This window comes from Papio anubis, chromosome 8 (genome assembly GCF_008728515.1).
Source record: "Papio anubis isolate 15944 chromosome 8, Panubis1.0, whole genome shotgun sequence".
Classification (NCBI taxonomy): domain Eukaryota; kingdom Metazoa; phylum Chordata; class Mammalia; order Primates; family Cercopithecidae; genus Papio; species Papio anubis.
Genome location: NC_044983.1, coordinates 49,482,344 through 49,498,451, shown reverse-complemented (window position 1 = coordinate 49,498,451; position 16,108 = coordinate 49,482,344). Strand labels below are relative to the sequence as shown.

The following is a 16,108-nucleotide window of genomic DNA, read 5'->3' as shown; positions in this document are numbered from 1 at the left end:
TTTTGTTTTGTTCTCTTTTTTTTTTTTTTTGAGACAAGCTCTCACTCTGTCACCCAGGCTGGTGTGCAATGGTGCCATTATAGTGCACTGTAACCTTGAACTCTTGGACTCAAACAATCCTCCCATCTAAGCCTCTTGAGTAGCTGGAACTACAGGCGCTTACCACCACACCTTGTTAATTAAAAAAATGTTTTAGTTGTAGAGATAAGAGTCTCATTATATGCCAAGGCTGGCAGTTTCTTTAATAGATGACTTTCTTTTGGTGGGGGCAGATTGTATGTCCTTGGATTTTTTTTTTTTTTTTTTGTCTCATTTTGTCTTGCAGAACCCTGAAGTTTCCTCTTTTGCTTCTTTTTCTGCCACCCAATCTCCTAAAGATGCTTTTTCTTCTTCTTCTTCTTTTTCTTTTTTTATACTTTATTATCTCTCAGAAATGATGCCTTTCCAAGACTGCTCCCTGCTCCCTGTAGCCTGTGCTCTGGTCTACCAGTAGTCTTTTTCAGTTTCTTTGTAGTTAGAGTTTATTTTATTTCATGGTGGTAATTGTAGATCCACCTTAGAACTTCTTCCTTTCTGTGCCCATATCCTTCCTTCTACACACATTTTTCAGATGCATCTTTTTTTCTTTTTTGAGATGGAGTCTTGCTCTGTCGCCCAGACTGGAGTGCAGTGGCCGGATCTCGGCTCACTGCAAGCTCCGCCTCCCGGGTTCACGCCATTCTCCTGCCTCAGCCTCCCGAGTAGCTGGTACTACAGGCGCCCGCCACCTCGCCCGGCTAGTTTTTTGTATTTTTTAGTAGAGACGGGGTTTCACCGTGTTAGCCAAGATGGTCTCGATCTCCTGACCTTGTGATCCGCCCGCCTCGGCCTCCCAAAGTGCTGGGATTACAGGCTTGAGCCACCGCGCCCGGCCTCAGATGCATCTTATCATCCACAAAAGCTTGTGGTGGAGTATGAGAGATAGCTTTTGCTGGGACTTTGTGTTTCTTTTATTATGGTTAATTACAAATGTGGATTCTCTGTCTTGTTATCCTGAGGGCATGGGTTTCGTGTAGTTTTTTATTTGATCTTTTTGTTAACCTTTATTTATGAAAGATCAGTGGAGAGATTCAGATTTAGGTAACTGGTATTATTCTCATCTACCAATTCAATGTATGTATATGTATGTGTGTATATATATACACACACACTATATACAAAGTATATATATACACTATGTATACAAAGCGTATATACACTATACACACACACTATATACAAAGTATATATACACACTGTGTATACAAAGTATATATACACACTGTATATAAAGTATATATATACACTGTATACAGAGCATGTATACAAAGCATGTAAACAAAGCATATATACACACTATACAAAGTATATATATACTGTATATATATATATACACTTTATATATACAATGTGTGTGTGTATATATATTTTTTATATATATATGTGTATATATATGCTTTTTTTTTTTTTTTTGAGATAGAGTCTTACTCTGTTGCTGAGGCTGGAGTGCAGTGGCCTAATCTTGGCTCACTGTAACCTCCACCCACCAGGTTCAAGCGATTCTGCTGCCTCAGCTTCTGAAGTCACTGAGACTACAGGCACATGCCACCACGCCCGGCTAATTTTTACATTTTCCGTAGAGATGGGGTTTCACCATGTTGGCCAGGCTGGTCTTGAACTCCTGACCTCAAGTGATCTGCTTGTCTCAGCCTCCTAAAGTGCTGGGACTACAGGTGTGAGCCACTGTGCCTGGCCCAATGTATATATTTTTATTTTTTTAATTTTATTTTTGTTTTCTTGAGACAGGGGTTTGCTCTGTTACCCAGGCTAAAGTGCAGTAGTGTGATCACAGCTCACTGCATTCTCGAACTCCTGAGTTCAAGTGATCTTCCCACCTCAGTCTCTTGAGTAGCTGTGACCATAGGCGTGTGCCACCACACCTGGCTAATTTTTTATTTTTTTGTAGAGATGGGGTATCACTATGTTGCCCAGGCTGGTCTTGAACTCCTGGGCTCAAGCAGCCCTCCCACTTGGCCTGTCAAAGTGCTAGGATTACAGGTGTGAGGTACTGCACCTGGCCCTCATTATAGTTTAGTAATTGATTTTATTTGTAAAATTTTAGTTACATGGAGAAGTTTATATATACCTTTATCATTCAATTCCTTGTGCTATTTATAATAATTTTCTTTTTCTATTTTTAATCCTATCATTTCATCCTTATCACTTCTGAACAAAATGCTTTTTGACAGAATTGCTTATGTTTCCTCACATGCTTAGTTTTTAGCACATGATTTTGAGGATTAAATTGTTTTCTTTGCCTGGATGTCAACAGCAGTTGCTAAGTGTACCTGACCAGAAGGATTTCTTTACCCTTATTCTCTTAAAGGTCTGTAACCTGGGTACCTCTACCAATGAAGCAATGATGGCTTGTCTGAATTTTGGATTCCTTGATAAAATCATTGTCACAACTCCTTCAAATTGTTATTCTAAACAATAATGACTCATTACCTAAGGAGATAGTAGGCTATTCCTCGAATAGGTAATTATTAGTGTAGACCAATATTAACCAAAAAAACAAAAAACACTATATTTAAAAATAATTAAATGTTAATCTGAAAATAGGAATTTTTTGTTTATGTGGTTATTTGTGCTTTTAAAAAGTATTAAGACCCACAGATCACCGCTAAAGAACTTAACATAACCAAATACCACCTGTTCCCCAGTAACCTAGGGAAATAAAATAAATAAATACATTAATAAAAGTTTAATCAGAAAAAGTATTACTATTGCTGATATGGTGGTGTAGTAAAAGAATTTTGAAAAAAGTATTGCTATTTAACAACTGTATTCACATAATGAACCAGAAGGTGAATCTCAGCCAGTGATAGAGAAAATTTAAGTGAGTGGTGAAGTTTTAATAATTGGAACTAAGAATTTTCTCTTACTCAGATCCTATGTCCACTGGTAGTATGTGCTGTTTTCTGCTGTCTTTATTTATCCCAAGTTTTCTACCGTGATATGCTAAGAAGTAACTTGAACATTTAAGATTCATTTAATTCTCTGTTTCCCTTGCCTATTTGTTAGTAGTTCAAGGTGTATCTAGACCTACTTTGCGCTCTTCCTGCTCCCTTTCCGATTTTGATTTCCCTTGTGTGGCAGCCAGGTGCTCACACTTGGGTGTTGGTGGTGGGTGTAGACCTGCTACATTGGGAGTAACAGGTCAGAGGTGCAGGCCGAGAAGTGTAACTTGTAGTCTTACACTTTGTGATTTAAAATAATCATAATCATTAAAGGTGATTTTTTTAGTAAAATATCTGTCCCTACTACCATCCCTACCCCCTGCCCCGTAGTAATAATGACAGGCAAATCACACATACACACACTGAAAAAAGAAAGAACACAGACTGATGGGAGGTTGAGAAGTGGTACACAATTGTTACATTCTTTAGCAAAATGTGTTCTGATTAGTGATACCATTTCTTTTCTTTTTTAGGAAAATCATCAGCGTGTTAGCATTTTCTTTGACTACGCAAGACGTAGCAAGAACACTGCGTGGCCCTACTTTCTGCCAATGTTGAATCGCCAGGATCCCTTTACCGTTTATATGGTAAATTTTGAATTGATTGGATTCTGTTTTAAAAATTTTTTTAAGTAGAGAGGGTCTCACTATGTTGCCGAGGCTGGTCTTGAACTTCAGGGCTCAAGCAATCCACCTGCCTTGGCCTCCTAAAGTGCTGGGATTACAGGTGTGAGCCACTGCCCCCAACTGGATTTTTTTTTTTTTAAATACAAAGAAGAAAGGTTTTTATTTAAAAAATTTTGTTTAAGATTGACAGAATTGTGATTACATTCTCATTTAGGTAAGAAAGAAACCTGGGCCTTTTATGTCCGTTCCCGTAGGAGTAACTACTGTGCCCTTTATGACATAGTAACCTGTCCGTTCCCATAGGCGTAACTACTATGACATTAGCTTTCCGTATCGGTGTTCAGTAGAGAAAGGACATTGGGAGTTGGAAGGAGATAGGGTTGCTCTGACGCAGTTAAGGTTTTGTGGACTGCAAGGAGTGCATCAAAGCCTGTGGAGAATTCTTACATGTACAGTGTTTGTAGTGGGGTTAACCACATTTTACTATATAGAAATTAAATCTTACTTTGAAGCAGCTACTGTGTTTCATTTTTATTTTAAGTAATTACTTGATTGCTTTTCAATATCTTAAATGCACTCTTGTTTTTTTTTTTTTTTTGAGGCGGAGTCTCACTGTGTTGCCAGACTGAAGTGCAGTTGCGCGATCTCGGCTCACTGCAACCTCTGTCTCCCGAGTTCAAGTGATTCTTCTGCCTCAGCCTCCCCAGTACCTGGGATTACAGGCATGCACCACCACGCCCAGCTAATTTTTGTATCTTTAGTAGAGACGAGGTTTCACCATGTTGGCCAGGCTGGTCTTGAACTCCTGACCTTGTGATCCATCTGCCTTAGCCTCCTAGAAAGCTGGGATTACAGGCGTGAGCCACCACACCCAGCCTACATTCCTGTTTTAAACGTAGGCTATGTTTGGAAGCCCTAGTACTGAAGAATCTTTCGTGGAGTCTGAAAGCAGGGTTGAGAGAATAAACCTTTGTACAAACAGGCGTTCTCTATTTCCATTGGGGAGTGGGCTACGGGCTGGGGATGGCAGGAGCTGTTGGGGGGCATGTAGCTCCAGAGGCTGCTTGTTTCAGTAGATGTTTTTAAAAGTTTTCAAATCAGGGGCCACTGGCATTGAAACATTTTTGAGCATGTATGTTGTCTCGCTCCCTCCCTCCCTCCTTCCACATGTATATGTATTCATATGGTATAGTTATATATTGTATTCATATAGTATATTTATATGTTGTGGACATTATGAAATATCTATAAAAAGAGAAATTAAGGAGGACTGATGAAATACACTGTATTTTAAAGAATACTTTTTTAAAAGCCAGTAATATATTTCCCTCTTTAAAATTGTAGAGGTTTGTTGTCTTCACTGGTTTAAATGTCCTCCTAATGGTATAACAACAAAACTGACAAATACATTAAACAAATATATACTTAGGGAATGGTTCATTATTACTGTGCGGCCAAATCCATGTTAACTTCTTGATGATTTCATTTACTTTTGGCCAATCTTTCACATTCTGAGGGAGACTCCCATTGGTTTACCATGTGCTGATAAAGAGCTTATGCTAGCTTATGCTCTTGTTCCTTTGTCTTGTGCATGCACTGCTGATGATATTTTCAATCCTTGGCCTCCTAACAGTAATCCTTTTAAGTCAGTTGTCTATTTTGTGACAGTAAGATGAGTTTAAACTAGATAATGTATTTATAATTTATAAATTCATTTAGCTGGGCATGTGAAAACCTCAGCATGTCACAACTCAATGAGCAAGTAAAGGCGCCCCTGTTAGTCCCTATGTTGTGGAATTTCAAATACACCAGAACACTTAAGTGTCTAACGTTCTGACCTTGGAAGTGCACCTGTCAGTCTGGTTTGCTGTATTCGAATGTAAGAACAAACATGAGTCTACCAGCATGGGAAATTATTTTGAGGTTAGCTAGTGTAGCCTTTCATTCTCTACTGGAATGAGTTATTGCTGAATGATTTGGAGTTTTAAGACAGTGATTTGCTTTCAGTTCTGATAGAATATTTATTAAATTGGTTTGTGTATGGAGAACTAGTACTTTATATTGCTTATTTAATTTAAAAAATGGTTAGTTTTATAGCTTGAAGAAAATGGAGAGATCTTTGAGGAGAAAGGATATTTATTTATGTTGGGAGAGATGACTAATACCTATGATGTATATTATCCTAAGAAATGGAATTTTTTTTTTTTGAGACGGAGTCTGGCCTCACTAGGCTGGAGTGCAGGACTGATCTCAGCTCACTGCAAGCTCCGCCTCCCAGGTTCACGCCATTTCTCCTGCCTCAGCCTCCCGAAAGTAGCTGGGACTACAGGCTCACCACCTCGCCCGGCTAGTTTTTTGTATTTTTTAGTAGAGACGGGGTTTCACCGTGTTAGCCGAGATGGTCTCGATCTCCTGACCTCGTGATCCGCCCGTCTCGGCCTCCCAAAGTGCTGGGATTACAGGCTTGAGCCACCGCACCTGGCCTAGAAATGGATTTTTAAGTGTTAGAACTCCCAAGTGGCTTGGAATGAGTGTCGGAGAGGCTGGCAGTTTGTTGTAGAGATTGTTTAGATTTCTGGCAAGTGGTTTGGTGACAGTCTGCTTCTAAGACAGATTTTTGTGTTCTGTTTTTTGCTGGTTATATAATGAATTCCAATCTTACTTTTGAAACCCAAAATAATTCAGGGAGTGTCAAGAAATTCCTAAGACCCAGCTAATTTGGGTTCACTTTGATGGAAATATTTAGAAATATATTTTTAATGTTTGTTTCAAAATATATTTTAAAAAATGAAATATAAAAACTATTATTTTTAGAGTGGTTGAGTGTTAAGAAATTGTGTAGCAAAATTGTTACAAATCCTTTTTTTAAGGTATATGATGTGATTTTTAGAATTAATGTTGCGTTCAAATGTATTTCTTACTTGTTTTCAGGCAGCAAGAATTATTGCTAAGTTAGCAGCTTGGGGAAAAGAATTGATGGAAGGCAGTGACTTAAATTACTATTTCAATTGGATAAAAACTCAGCTGAGTTCACAGGTAAAAGAAATTTTTTTAAAGTACCTTTGAAGGGAATATAACATCCATGTTCTTTTAAGCTATTTATAGTAAATATGTTAAATTACAAAAATGTTTTATTAAAATAATGCCATTTTGAACTTGACAAACCAAACTACTGTCAGATATGGGTAGTGTGCTTTGCTTTTTCTTTCTTTGACTGGCTTCATTTCAATCCTTTCTGTCTTTTCTGCCACTTGGGGTTTCTTATTCATGCTTTTCAGGGGTCAGGGAGTACCTTTCTTCTAGGTGGCTGCCAAGATGATACAGGCTGGAGAATTGAAAGGACCCACACAGCTCCAAAGAGCACGTGCGTGTGAGGCTTCGATAAAGGAAAAGAAACGGTACAGCAGGAGAGAGCATGCCTCGGGCCGAGAGATTTCCAGGTGCAGCTCCCTCGGCTGCCCCAGGATTGTGAACCACCAAGATTTGTGCGGGAAATCTTGGTTTTGGGAGAGCTCTCTGAAAGTTTCGAGTGAGATCTTTTATGCCCTTTTGGTTACATAACCAGGCTAAGCTGTCTAACCGATTACACTAATAAACAGACTGGTCCTGGGTGCCACCAGGGGCATTTTAAACTGCAAACAGCATGTTCTAGATCTTTATTAGCTAACCTGCTTGTCCTTGTCTGGCCGAGTCCCTCCCATGCTTCCAGCTCCCCCTGGGTGAGCCTGGAGCTGTCCGGTCCAGCTGCAAGAGGACAGTGTCCCACACAGTGGCTCGTTCTCACAATTTCCCAGTTTCAGGGTGGGATTAGTTAGGCCTAATGAACTACTTGAAGCATGCCTACTGGTCATCTTGGTTGCTTGCAGGCCTTTCTAGCTCTCTGTCTTCGGGAGGAAAATAGCCTGCAGGTGTGATGGCTTGGAAAATGACAAGTTTTCTGTTTTGTCTTCATGTTTCCTCAGGATAGGGCAAAAGATAGGACACAAATGATGGTTCTGCGGAATGATAGTTTCAGGCTTACGGGGATGAAGTGTAGTAGGTATGAAGAGGTGTGGTGTTTGATACTCAGAAGAGGAGAGAACTAAAGGTGGACAGGGGAGGAGGATTCTGGAGATGAAAAGGTAGAAGGGAATGAGATTTTGATGTGAGGGTGACCTAGAGGAGGAATGGGACCAGGGGAAACAATATTGGTAGGTTGTTAGATTACAAATGTCTATTCGAAATTTTTTGAAAGTTGCTATTTAGATTTCAGGTGACTTTATTAACAGATTTTAGTTTGAGGCATAAGAAAGACACCATATTTTGCTTAGATTTACTTTTTGTCTTGTTGCCTGCCTTTTTTAGGGAAGCCTAATTGCCATTTATATTTGGATAGAGATATTTTAGAGTGTCTTGATCAGAATCTTTTTTATGTTAATAACATCAATTTTAACTGGTTTGGGTCTTGGTTTTAAAAAGTGTTTTTATAAGAGCCACCATTTTATTGAGTTTGTGAGGTATTTAAAAAACAAGCTATTTAAAACGTAAGAAACAAGCTTGTGAAAGTGAGATTTAAAATTTCTAAATGTAGCATATCGTTTGGGGTCAGAATGTTAGTTAAATAGGATACACCTCTCCCTTTTTTCCTACTTTGAAATGATCTCTCCCCTTTAATAAACTTAATTCCAGGCCAGGTGTGGTGGCTTATGCCTGTAATCCTAGCGCTTTGGGAGGCTGAGGCACGCCAATTGCTTGAGCCCAGGAGTTTGAGATCAGCCGGGGCAACATGGCAAAACCCTATCTTTACAGAAAATAGAAAAATTAGCTGGGTGTGGTGGTGCTCACCTGTAGTTCCAGCTACTCAGCAGGCTGAGGCAGGAGGATCACTTGAGCCTGAGGAGGTTGAGGCTGCAGTGAGCTGTTATCACGCCACTGCACTCCACCCTGACAGTATGAGACTCTTGTCTCAAAAACAAAAAAAAACAACAAAAAAAATCCCCAGAAAAACAAAACTTCATTCTGGGGTAATGTTAGCTTTCAAGTATAGTGGTAATAAGGCTCTGTAGCTGAATTCATAAAGTGAAAATTGGTAGGGAAGAATGGATGCTGTGGCATGCTCCTAGCTTTTTGGGCACTTTTACCTTAGACTTTTCCTCCTAGGAATAACATATACGTTGTGCCTCTCAGGTGACTGTCACTTCTGGAATGATTGACCATGCTTGTGACGATGTCCAACAACTGGGTGGAATATTTCTCTCATCACTAGTGGAAGTAAATATTTCAATGTCTAGAATAGTTTTCATTAGAATTGAGCTTTTTATAGATAAATGCTCTTCAAGAATTTTCTTCATCTTTTTAGTGCACTCTTGTTATCACAGAGTCTTTGGCTTTAAGTTGTGGACTTTAAGTTGTGCAATGCCTCTGCTTTGCGGGTCCTTCTGCTGCAGGGGACCTCTTCAGGGTACCCAGGCTTAGCCTGGCCTTGCTTCTTAGTCTGGCTACTGCTTCTGCTTGGCTCTCATTGCACTGTCCCTCTTGCTGCGGGCAGGTACTTCTTCGTAGCCTTCTATCATGATTAAAATCCAGACTCTTCGTTTTAAAAAGTAACAATTATTTCTGATATTACTTGCTACTTTTCTCAATTGTCATGCGATAGTGCTATGTCTGGAGTGTCTCTTTTTTTTCTATCACAAGTGTTTTTCTCTCTCACAAAAAGTACCACGATTTCCTGATTCTAATAGAAATAAACTTTCAAAAGTCCAAGTTGCAAGTTTAGATGTTTTGTTCTTTGATCTCATATTGGCCTTTGAAGCCTTTTTGGGTAGTTTGGAGTGTTGCACTTGGGTTGTGGGGACTCATGCCTGTACTTCGCAGATAGTAGTTATTGAATAAATACAAAATTTCCTTTCAGAAATTCATTATTGCTTTTCTCTTGCACTTTCAGCCTCTGACTGTCTTTAAATTTTCTTTGGTCATTTCTGTATGACATTTGAGATTTTGATTGGTCATTGTAATTCGTTAGCTTTGCTGTGGATAACCAAGTCGCATATTGTACCTTCCTGACATCAGGCACCTGTTTTTGAAAGCTTTGCTACAGAATATAGTGTGGATAGTTCAATTTAAGGCAGTCATCTTACTGGAAAAACAATTCAGTAAGTAAATCTTAAGACTTGGAAATTTACACTGGCTTTACCCATGAAATTTACCTGGAGCTTAGTAGTCAGTTTATTATTGTTCCATTTTTAGCTACTTACTGATAAATATATTATCTGGAAGAGCGTAACGATATTTAGAACATTTTATGTCATCCCCTTTTTATTGACTAGGATTAGGAATAAAATTATAGGGGAAAAATTATTACATAGAATTAGGGGAAAAATTTGCTTAGCTCCCTTTTGAAAGCTGATACATTAGGATAAAATCAAAACAAAACAAAACTAAATAATGAGTTATTTATTTCGTAATAGAAACTGCGTGGTAGCGGTGTTGCTGTTGAAACAGGAACAGTCTCTTCAAGTGATGTAAGTATATTCCTTCGCTGGCCTCCTAAACATCCCCAAAATAAATTATTTTGAGTCAATATACACTTAAAATTTTGAAGGTGTTTACTAGTTCCCCAACTATAAATCCATGGTCACCTCCAGTTAGGTTAATTGTAATATAAACTATATATAAATATTGATAGTCTATGAGGATCATCTTTTCTGTGGTAGTCATAAGACTTGTTCTTCCCTGTTGCTCTTTTTTCCAGGTGACTTTTGTTTCAGACCTGAGAATCAAAGCAAAAATATGAATTCAGAAGCACAACTGGAGCAAATAATCATAAAATTTTCCTTTAAACTTCAATTATCTGATTAAACTGTCTAATATCTGTCTAATCAACAGGTGAACAAAAGCATCAAACATTTGAAAGAAATTCAGTTACGTTTATTTATTTATTTATTTATTTATTTATTTATTTATTTATTGAGACAGAGTCTAGCTCTGTCCTCCAGGCTGGAGTGCAGTGGCGCAATCTCAGCTCATTGCAACCTCTGCCTCCTGGGTTCAAGTGATTCTCCTGCCTCAGCCTCCTGAGTAGCTGGGATTACAGGCATGCACCACCACGTCTGGCTAATTTTTGTATTTTTAGTAGAGATGGCCAGGCTGGTCTTGAACTCCTGGCCTCAAGTAATCTGCCTGCCTTGGTCTCCCAAGGTGCTGGGATTACAGGTGTGAGCCACCGCACCTGGCCAAGAAATTCAGTTCCTTGATAGTACTAAAACTGACTGCTGTACTGTGAAGCTGAAGGCTTTATGTGGAGCTACATGGTAGCCAGCCCCTTGCTCTACTTTCTTTTTTGACTAATCTCTTTCCACTTTTTTTTTTTTTTTGAGATGGAATGTCACTCTGTCACCAGGCTGGAATGCAGTGGTGTGATCTCAGCTCACTGCAACCTCCGCCTCCCAGGTTCAAGTAATTCTCCTACCTCAGCTTCCTGAGTAGCTGGGACTACAGGCGCCCGCCACCACACCCAGCAAATTTTTGTATTTTTAGTAGAGACGAGATTTCACCATGTTGGCCAGAATGGTATCGATCTCTTGACCTCATGATCTGCCCGCCTTGGCCTCCCAAAGTGCTGGGATTACAGGATTACAGGCAGGAGCCACCACACCAGGCCTTCTTTCCACATTTTTGTAGAGCCAAAAGGTTAAAGGTTAAAACTAATTATGGCTCCCCAAGTTCCTTTCTTGGCTAAAGTTATGTTTTCCATTTGGGAATGGCTTAACTTTGCTGTGCTGTAGGAATAGCTCAGGAATTGGAAGTAAGTTTGGACAAGTTAACAATGTTCATGATGAGAGCCAGTTAATAGAAAGACAGGGAGAATGGAGACAGAAACAGAAGTGTGTCTAGCTTCCTTTGCTGAAAGTATCTCTAGGAAACTAGGAAGCATCTTTAGAGGGTAGTTTCTGTAATCTGCCTGTAATAGACCCAAGTGAAGCTCTGTAGGAGCCATTTAATATCCCTATTGGTTACTGGTACTTCCATAATCTGAATGAATGTCACGGGTATGTATGTTCTAAGACCATAGATGGCAGCAAAATCCATTTTGAAGCTGGGCTTCTCTTGGAGCATGGGTTGAAGTGTTTGATGACTCATATATTAGGTCAGAAAATGGCTGTTAGCCTTCTGAAGTGGAATCAGAAAAAGGTATGGAACTAGATGCGCCATCTTGGGGCCATGGTGGGCTGAGGAAATGATGGGTAAGACTTGTTTCTCAGTCAGAAGCAGATGTTTACATTGAGAATCTTTATTTTGCTTACATTGGGAATCTTTATTTCATGTGACTTGAATTTCTACCAGCTTGAAAAATTATTTAGCTTATTTTAGACATATAAACTTATTTAAGTGATTGTCAAAGCATTTTAAGTTATTAAAAACTTAAATAAGGAAATGCAAACTCTGCTGACATGACATCCTTATTTTGCTGCTTTCTGTGCAATGTGTTAGAAAAAAAAATTAATTGAGTTGGCAGTGTGTTGGTCTAAGTGGTTTACCTGGTAGATTCATATATATCCTAAATGGAATTCACATCAGGAGTGATTGTGAGTTAGGAAAAGATGGCCTTTGGTTTCCTACCTTCTTCCCTTTAGTGACTCTTAACACTGAACATATTTTTGGACTTCTCCTGAAGTTCTTACTTTTTTAGATGGCTGTCTACTTGAAAAGCAGACCTCCATGTGTTGAGAGTAGGGTGTCAGCCCTTCCTTTGATTCTTGTATTTCCATAGGGAAATCTTAATCTAGCAGCTAATATTCATTGAGCACTTACTATGTGCCTGGCACTTACTCATTTTACGTTTACATCTCCTTGAATATTTACACTCCCTGTTCAATATGTCATATCATTAGCCACATTTTATGGATGAGTAGTGAGACCAAACAGAAAAACATACCAACATGTCCGAGGTCACACAGAGACTCTGAAGAAATGGATTGCTTAGGGAATTACTTGTGAGGCAACTGAGTTGGAATTGCATCTTTAGGCATTCCTTAAGTCACATTGTTTACTCAGACTTTTTAAGGTATCAGTATCATATATTTAAATCATATCTTTTCAGAGTGGAGAAAAGCAGTTTGGTAAACTGCATTACAAATTATTGCCACTTGATGTCAGTATAAAACAAGTTTTACACTGCAAAATGTGAAATAAACATGATTCAACAGTCTTTTCAAAATGACCTCAGAAGCATCATTTTAAGTTGAGTGGATCATTAAAAACATTTTTTTTTTTTGAGATGGAGTCTCACTATGTCACCAGGTTGGAGTGCAGTGGCGCGATCTCAGCTCACTGCAACTTCTGCCTCCCAGGCTTAAGCGATCCTCCTATCTCAGCCCAACCACCACCGCCAACCCCTGACCCCTGTCCCGCCAGTAGCTGGGACTACAAGCACTAGCCACCATGCCTCACCAATTTTTTTTTGTATTTGGTAGAGACAAGGTCTCACTATGTTGTCTAGGCTGGCCTTGAACTCCTAAGCTCAGGCAATCTACCCGCCTTGGCCTTCCAAAGTGTTGGGATTATAGGCGTGAGCCAGTGTGCCCAGTGAAACATTTTTATTTAAATGACATTAGATAAGTGGAATTTCCTTAAAGTCTATTATTTTTCTTCTCCTAATTGTGAAAATAGACATCAGATTATATGTACTTACTTTAGACTGATTCTTAAACGTGAATTGTAAGTCTTTTCTTCTGAGGAAGGCAGGATAGCGTGGAAGTGGATTGTTGTACTGATGCCCTGATGAAAGAATACTGTGACTCTGTAGCAGGATGAGCCACAGACAAAACTCCTCAGACACCGAGTTAAAGAAGGAAGGGGTTTATTTGGCCGGGGGCATTGGCAAGACTTCTGCCTCAAGAGCCGAGCTCCTCAAGTGAGCAATTCCTGTCCCTTTTAAGGGCTCACAACTCTAAGGGGGTGCATGTGAGAGGGTTGTGACTGATTGAGCAAGCAGCGGGTAGGTGACTAGGGGCTGCATGCACCGGTAATTAGATCGGAATAAAACAAGATAGGGATTTTCACAGTGCGTTTCTATACAATGTCTGTAATCTACAGATAACAGAACCAATAGGTCAGGAGTCGATCTTTAACTGCCAGGCCCAGGGTGTGGCGCCCGGCTGTCTGCCTGTGAATTTCATTTCTGCCTTTTAGTTTTTACTTCTTCTTTCTTTGGAGGCAGAAATTGGGCATAAGACAATATGAGGTGTGGTCTCCTCCCTTATTCCCCTCTTTTGAGACTCTCACTCATTTTATTAGTGGGAGTTCTCACTTTCATTTTCACTACCCATGTCTTCTTGCAAAACAGATCAATAGTGATTCATACAGCACACTTGTGCATTATGGTGAACTAAGGTAGCAATGAAGCTTTTTATCATTCGAAGAAGTACAAGTAGTAAACAAGAGAGCAGTAAGTAGGTTCCTATTACTATTACAACTCTTATAAGATTTTTAAATCCTCCTAGCTCTGGGAGCCATTTTCTAAACATGACCCTAGGATCAAATCTATGCCACACTTGCACGGGCATGTGTGCCAGTTTTGTCATATCTCTAACCATGTCTTCAACTGCTTGCCCTTGATTGTCTATGAGTAGGCAGCAATTAGTAAGGTTAAATTTCCTACAGACCTCTCCTTCAGCTGCTAGCAAGTAGTCGAGAGCTAATCTATTTTGATAGCATTTCTCATCTGAGTTTCTTGCCGGGCCAGAATAGTCAAGACTCTGTTGGTTTTATTAGTGATTATTTCTAAGACAGCTTGTAACTGTATGATTCGGTTGATCATGTAAATGGGGGTCCGATATCCCCACGAGCCATCTTGTGCCCAAGTAGCAGGCCTATAATATTGTATGATTCTCTCAGGGGGCCATTTATCATTTTTTCAATTTCTTATAGCTATGTTCTCTTTTTGCGGGACGCATAGACAGGGAAGCCCAGGAGTTCACCTGTTTTTATGGGCAGTAGGAAGAAAGATGGTTTAATAGTGCCAATAACACAACTACCTGCCCACTGGTCAGGTAATTTGGCATAAGCTCTATGCCCACATATCCAGTATAATCCAGTGGGGACTGTCCAGTCTCAGTGGGACTCCGGGTGGGTTCACACAGTTTGCAACTTTGGGAATTTACTAAATGAATTTCTTTCTGTGTGATTTGAACTCCACCAAGTAACTGTTTCTGTGGTACTGTTATACAGTTTCTGTCTCAGACAACTAAGTCATCCTACGGGGTGAGTGAATTCTTTTCCTTTTCTAACTATGCAATATTGTCCAATAATTGAGGCTTTTATGACCCAGAAATTATCAGGGTGATTCTTTTAAGCTGGGAATTCATCAGGAACTGGGTCTGTAGGTACTAATTCTCAGGCTTCCTATGGCCATTGATCTCTTATTACAGTTCCTCCACATAGATAACATGAAGTGACATTGAGAGACTGGGCTACATGCTCGGCTAATTGCAAAAAAAAATTTTTGTTTTTCCTGGAATTTCTGGTACTGGCACCTTTAGTTCATCATAGAAAGTTTGAAACACTGGCTCAGGAGAGCGTTTGTGAACTTCTCCTCGAACCAAGGTATTTACTCGAGGATCCAGTCCGGCCCCATCGATTCCTAAGGTCACACGCTCCCCTTTTTTCCAGTGAGGATCAAGGGGATTGGTTATTACTAGCTCTAAGGGGTTACATTGTCCTTTAGGAAAGGAAGGGCCATTTTTTCCTTTTTGAAGGTGGACTGGATCCTTTTCATCTTTTTTTTTTTTTTTTTAATCCAAGTGGCCTAAGTGACACAAGACCAGTATTTACATTTATTTCCACACAGTCCTAATTTATGACAGATGTACTTATTTTCTGCCATATAGCCTCTTTTCTAATTAAGAGAACCACACCTTATTCCTCACTTATTGCTATTAATGACAGCACAGGCATCAAATTTTAAGGTGACTTGTTTGGGCACCCTTTTTTCTTCTGTTTTGGCTAACACTTTACTCGTATCATTTATGAGCCCCTACCAGTCTTCAGTTCTTAATCTTATTTCAAAAACTGTGGTCATGGGAGGCTCAGGTGGGTCATAACACACATCAGGTTGGTTATTTCCTGGGCTACATACCTTGTATAGAATAACATTATGCAAACAAGTTATTTTTAGAGTTCTAGTACACTTATAATAACTGTAAAATAGTAGGACCATAGCAACCTTTTGTCCTACTTCCGTGACTTGATGTATACACTGGAAATAGCCCTCAGTCTGAGGAAGGTCAGTTGAAGTCCTTACTGTACAAGTCCAAATTTTAAGGAAAATGAGTCCCGTGATGAGTTTCCTTGTGCTTCGGCCGTGCGTGGACCAGTCAGCTTCCGGGTGTGACTGGAGCAGGGCTTGTCGTCGTCTTTAGAGTCACTTTGCAGGGGTTGGCGAAGCTGCTCCCGTCCATGTACCAC

General features: G+C 39.6%; 1 protein-coding gene across 4 annotated transcripts in view; it reads left to right on the top strand.

Moving 5' to 3' along the window:
- The window catches only part of ATP6V1H (ATPase H+ transporting V1 subunit H), a 119,897-nt gene that overhangs the window by 23,238 nt on the left and 80,551 nt on the right, over positions 1–16,108 (top strand). For 3 of the 4 annotated variants that reach the window (XR_002523801.2, XR_650626.2, XM_003902753.3), the window contains exons 5-7: positions 3,512–3,625; positions 6,596–6,700; positions 10,111–10,164. Coding sequence is in view for 2 of the 4 variants with exons in the window: in XM_003902753.3 (XP_003902802.1) it covers positions 3,512–3,625; positions 6,596–6,700; positions 10,111–10,164 (273 nt within the window). In the remaining 2 variants the exon portion in view is untranslated. The remainder of the gene's footprint in view (positions 1–3,511; positions 3,626–6,595; positions 6,701–10,110; positions 10,165–16,108) is intronic. The other variant, XM_003902754.4, reaches the window with a different exon arrangement.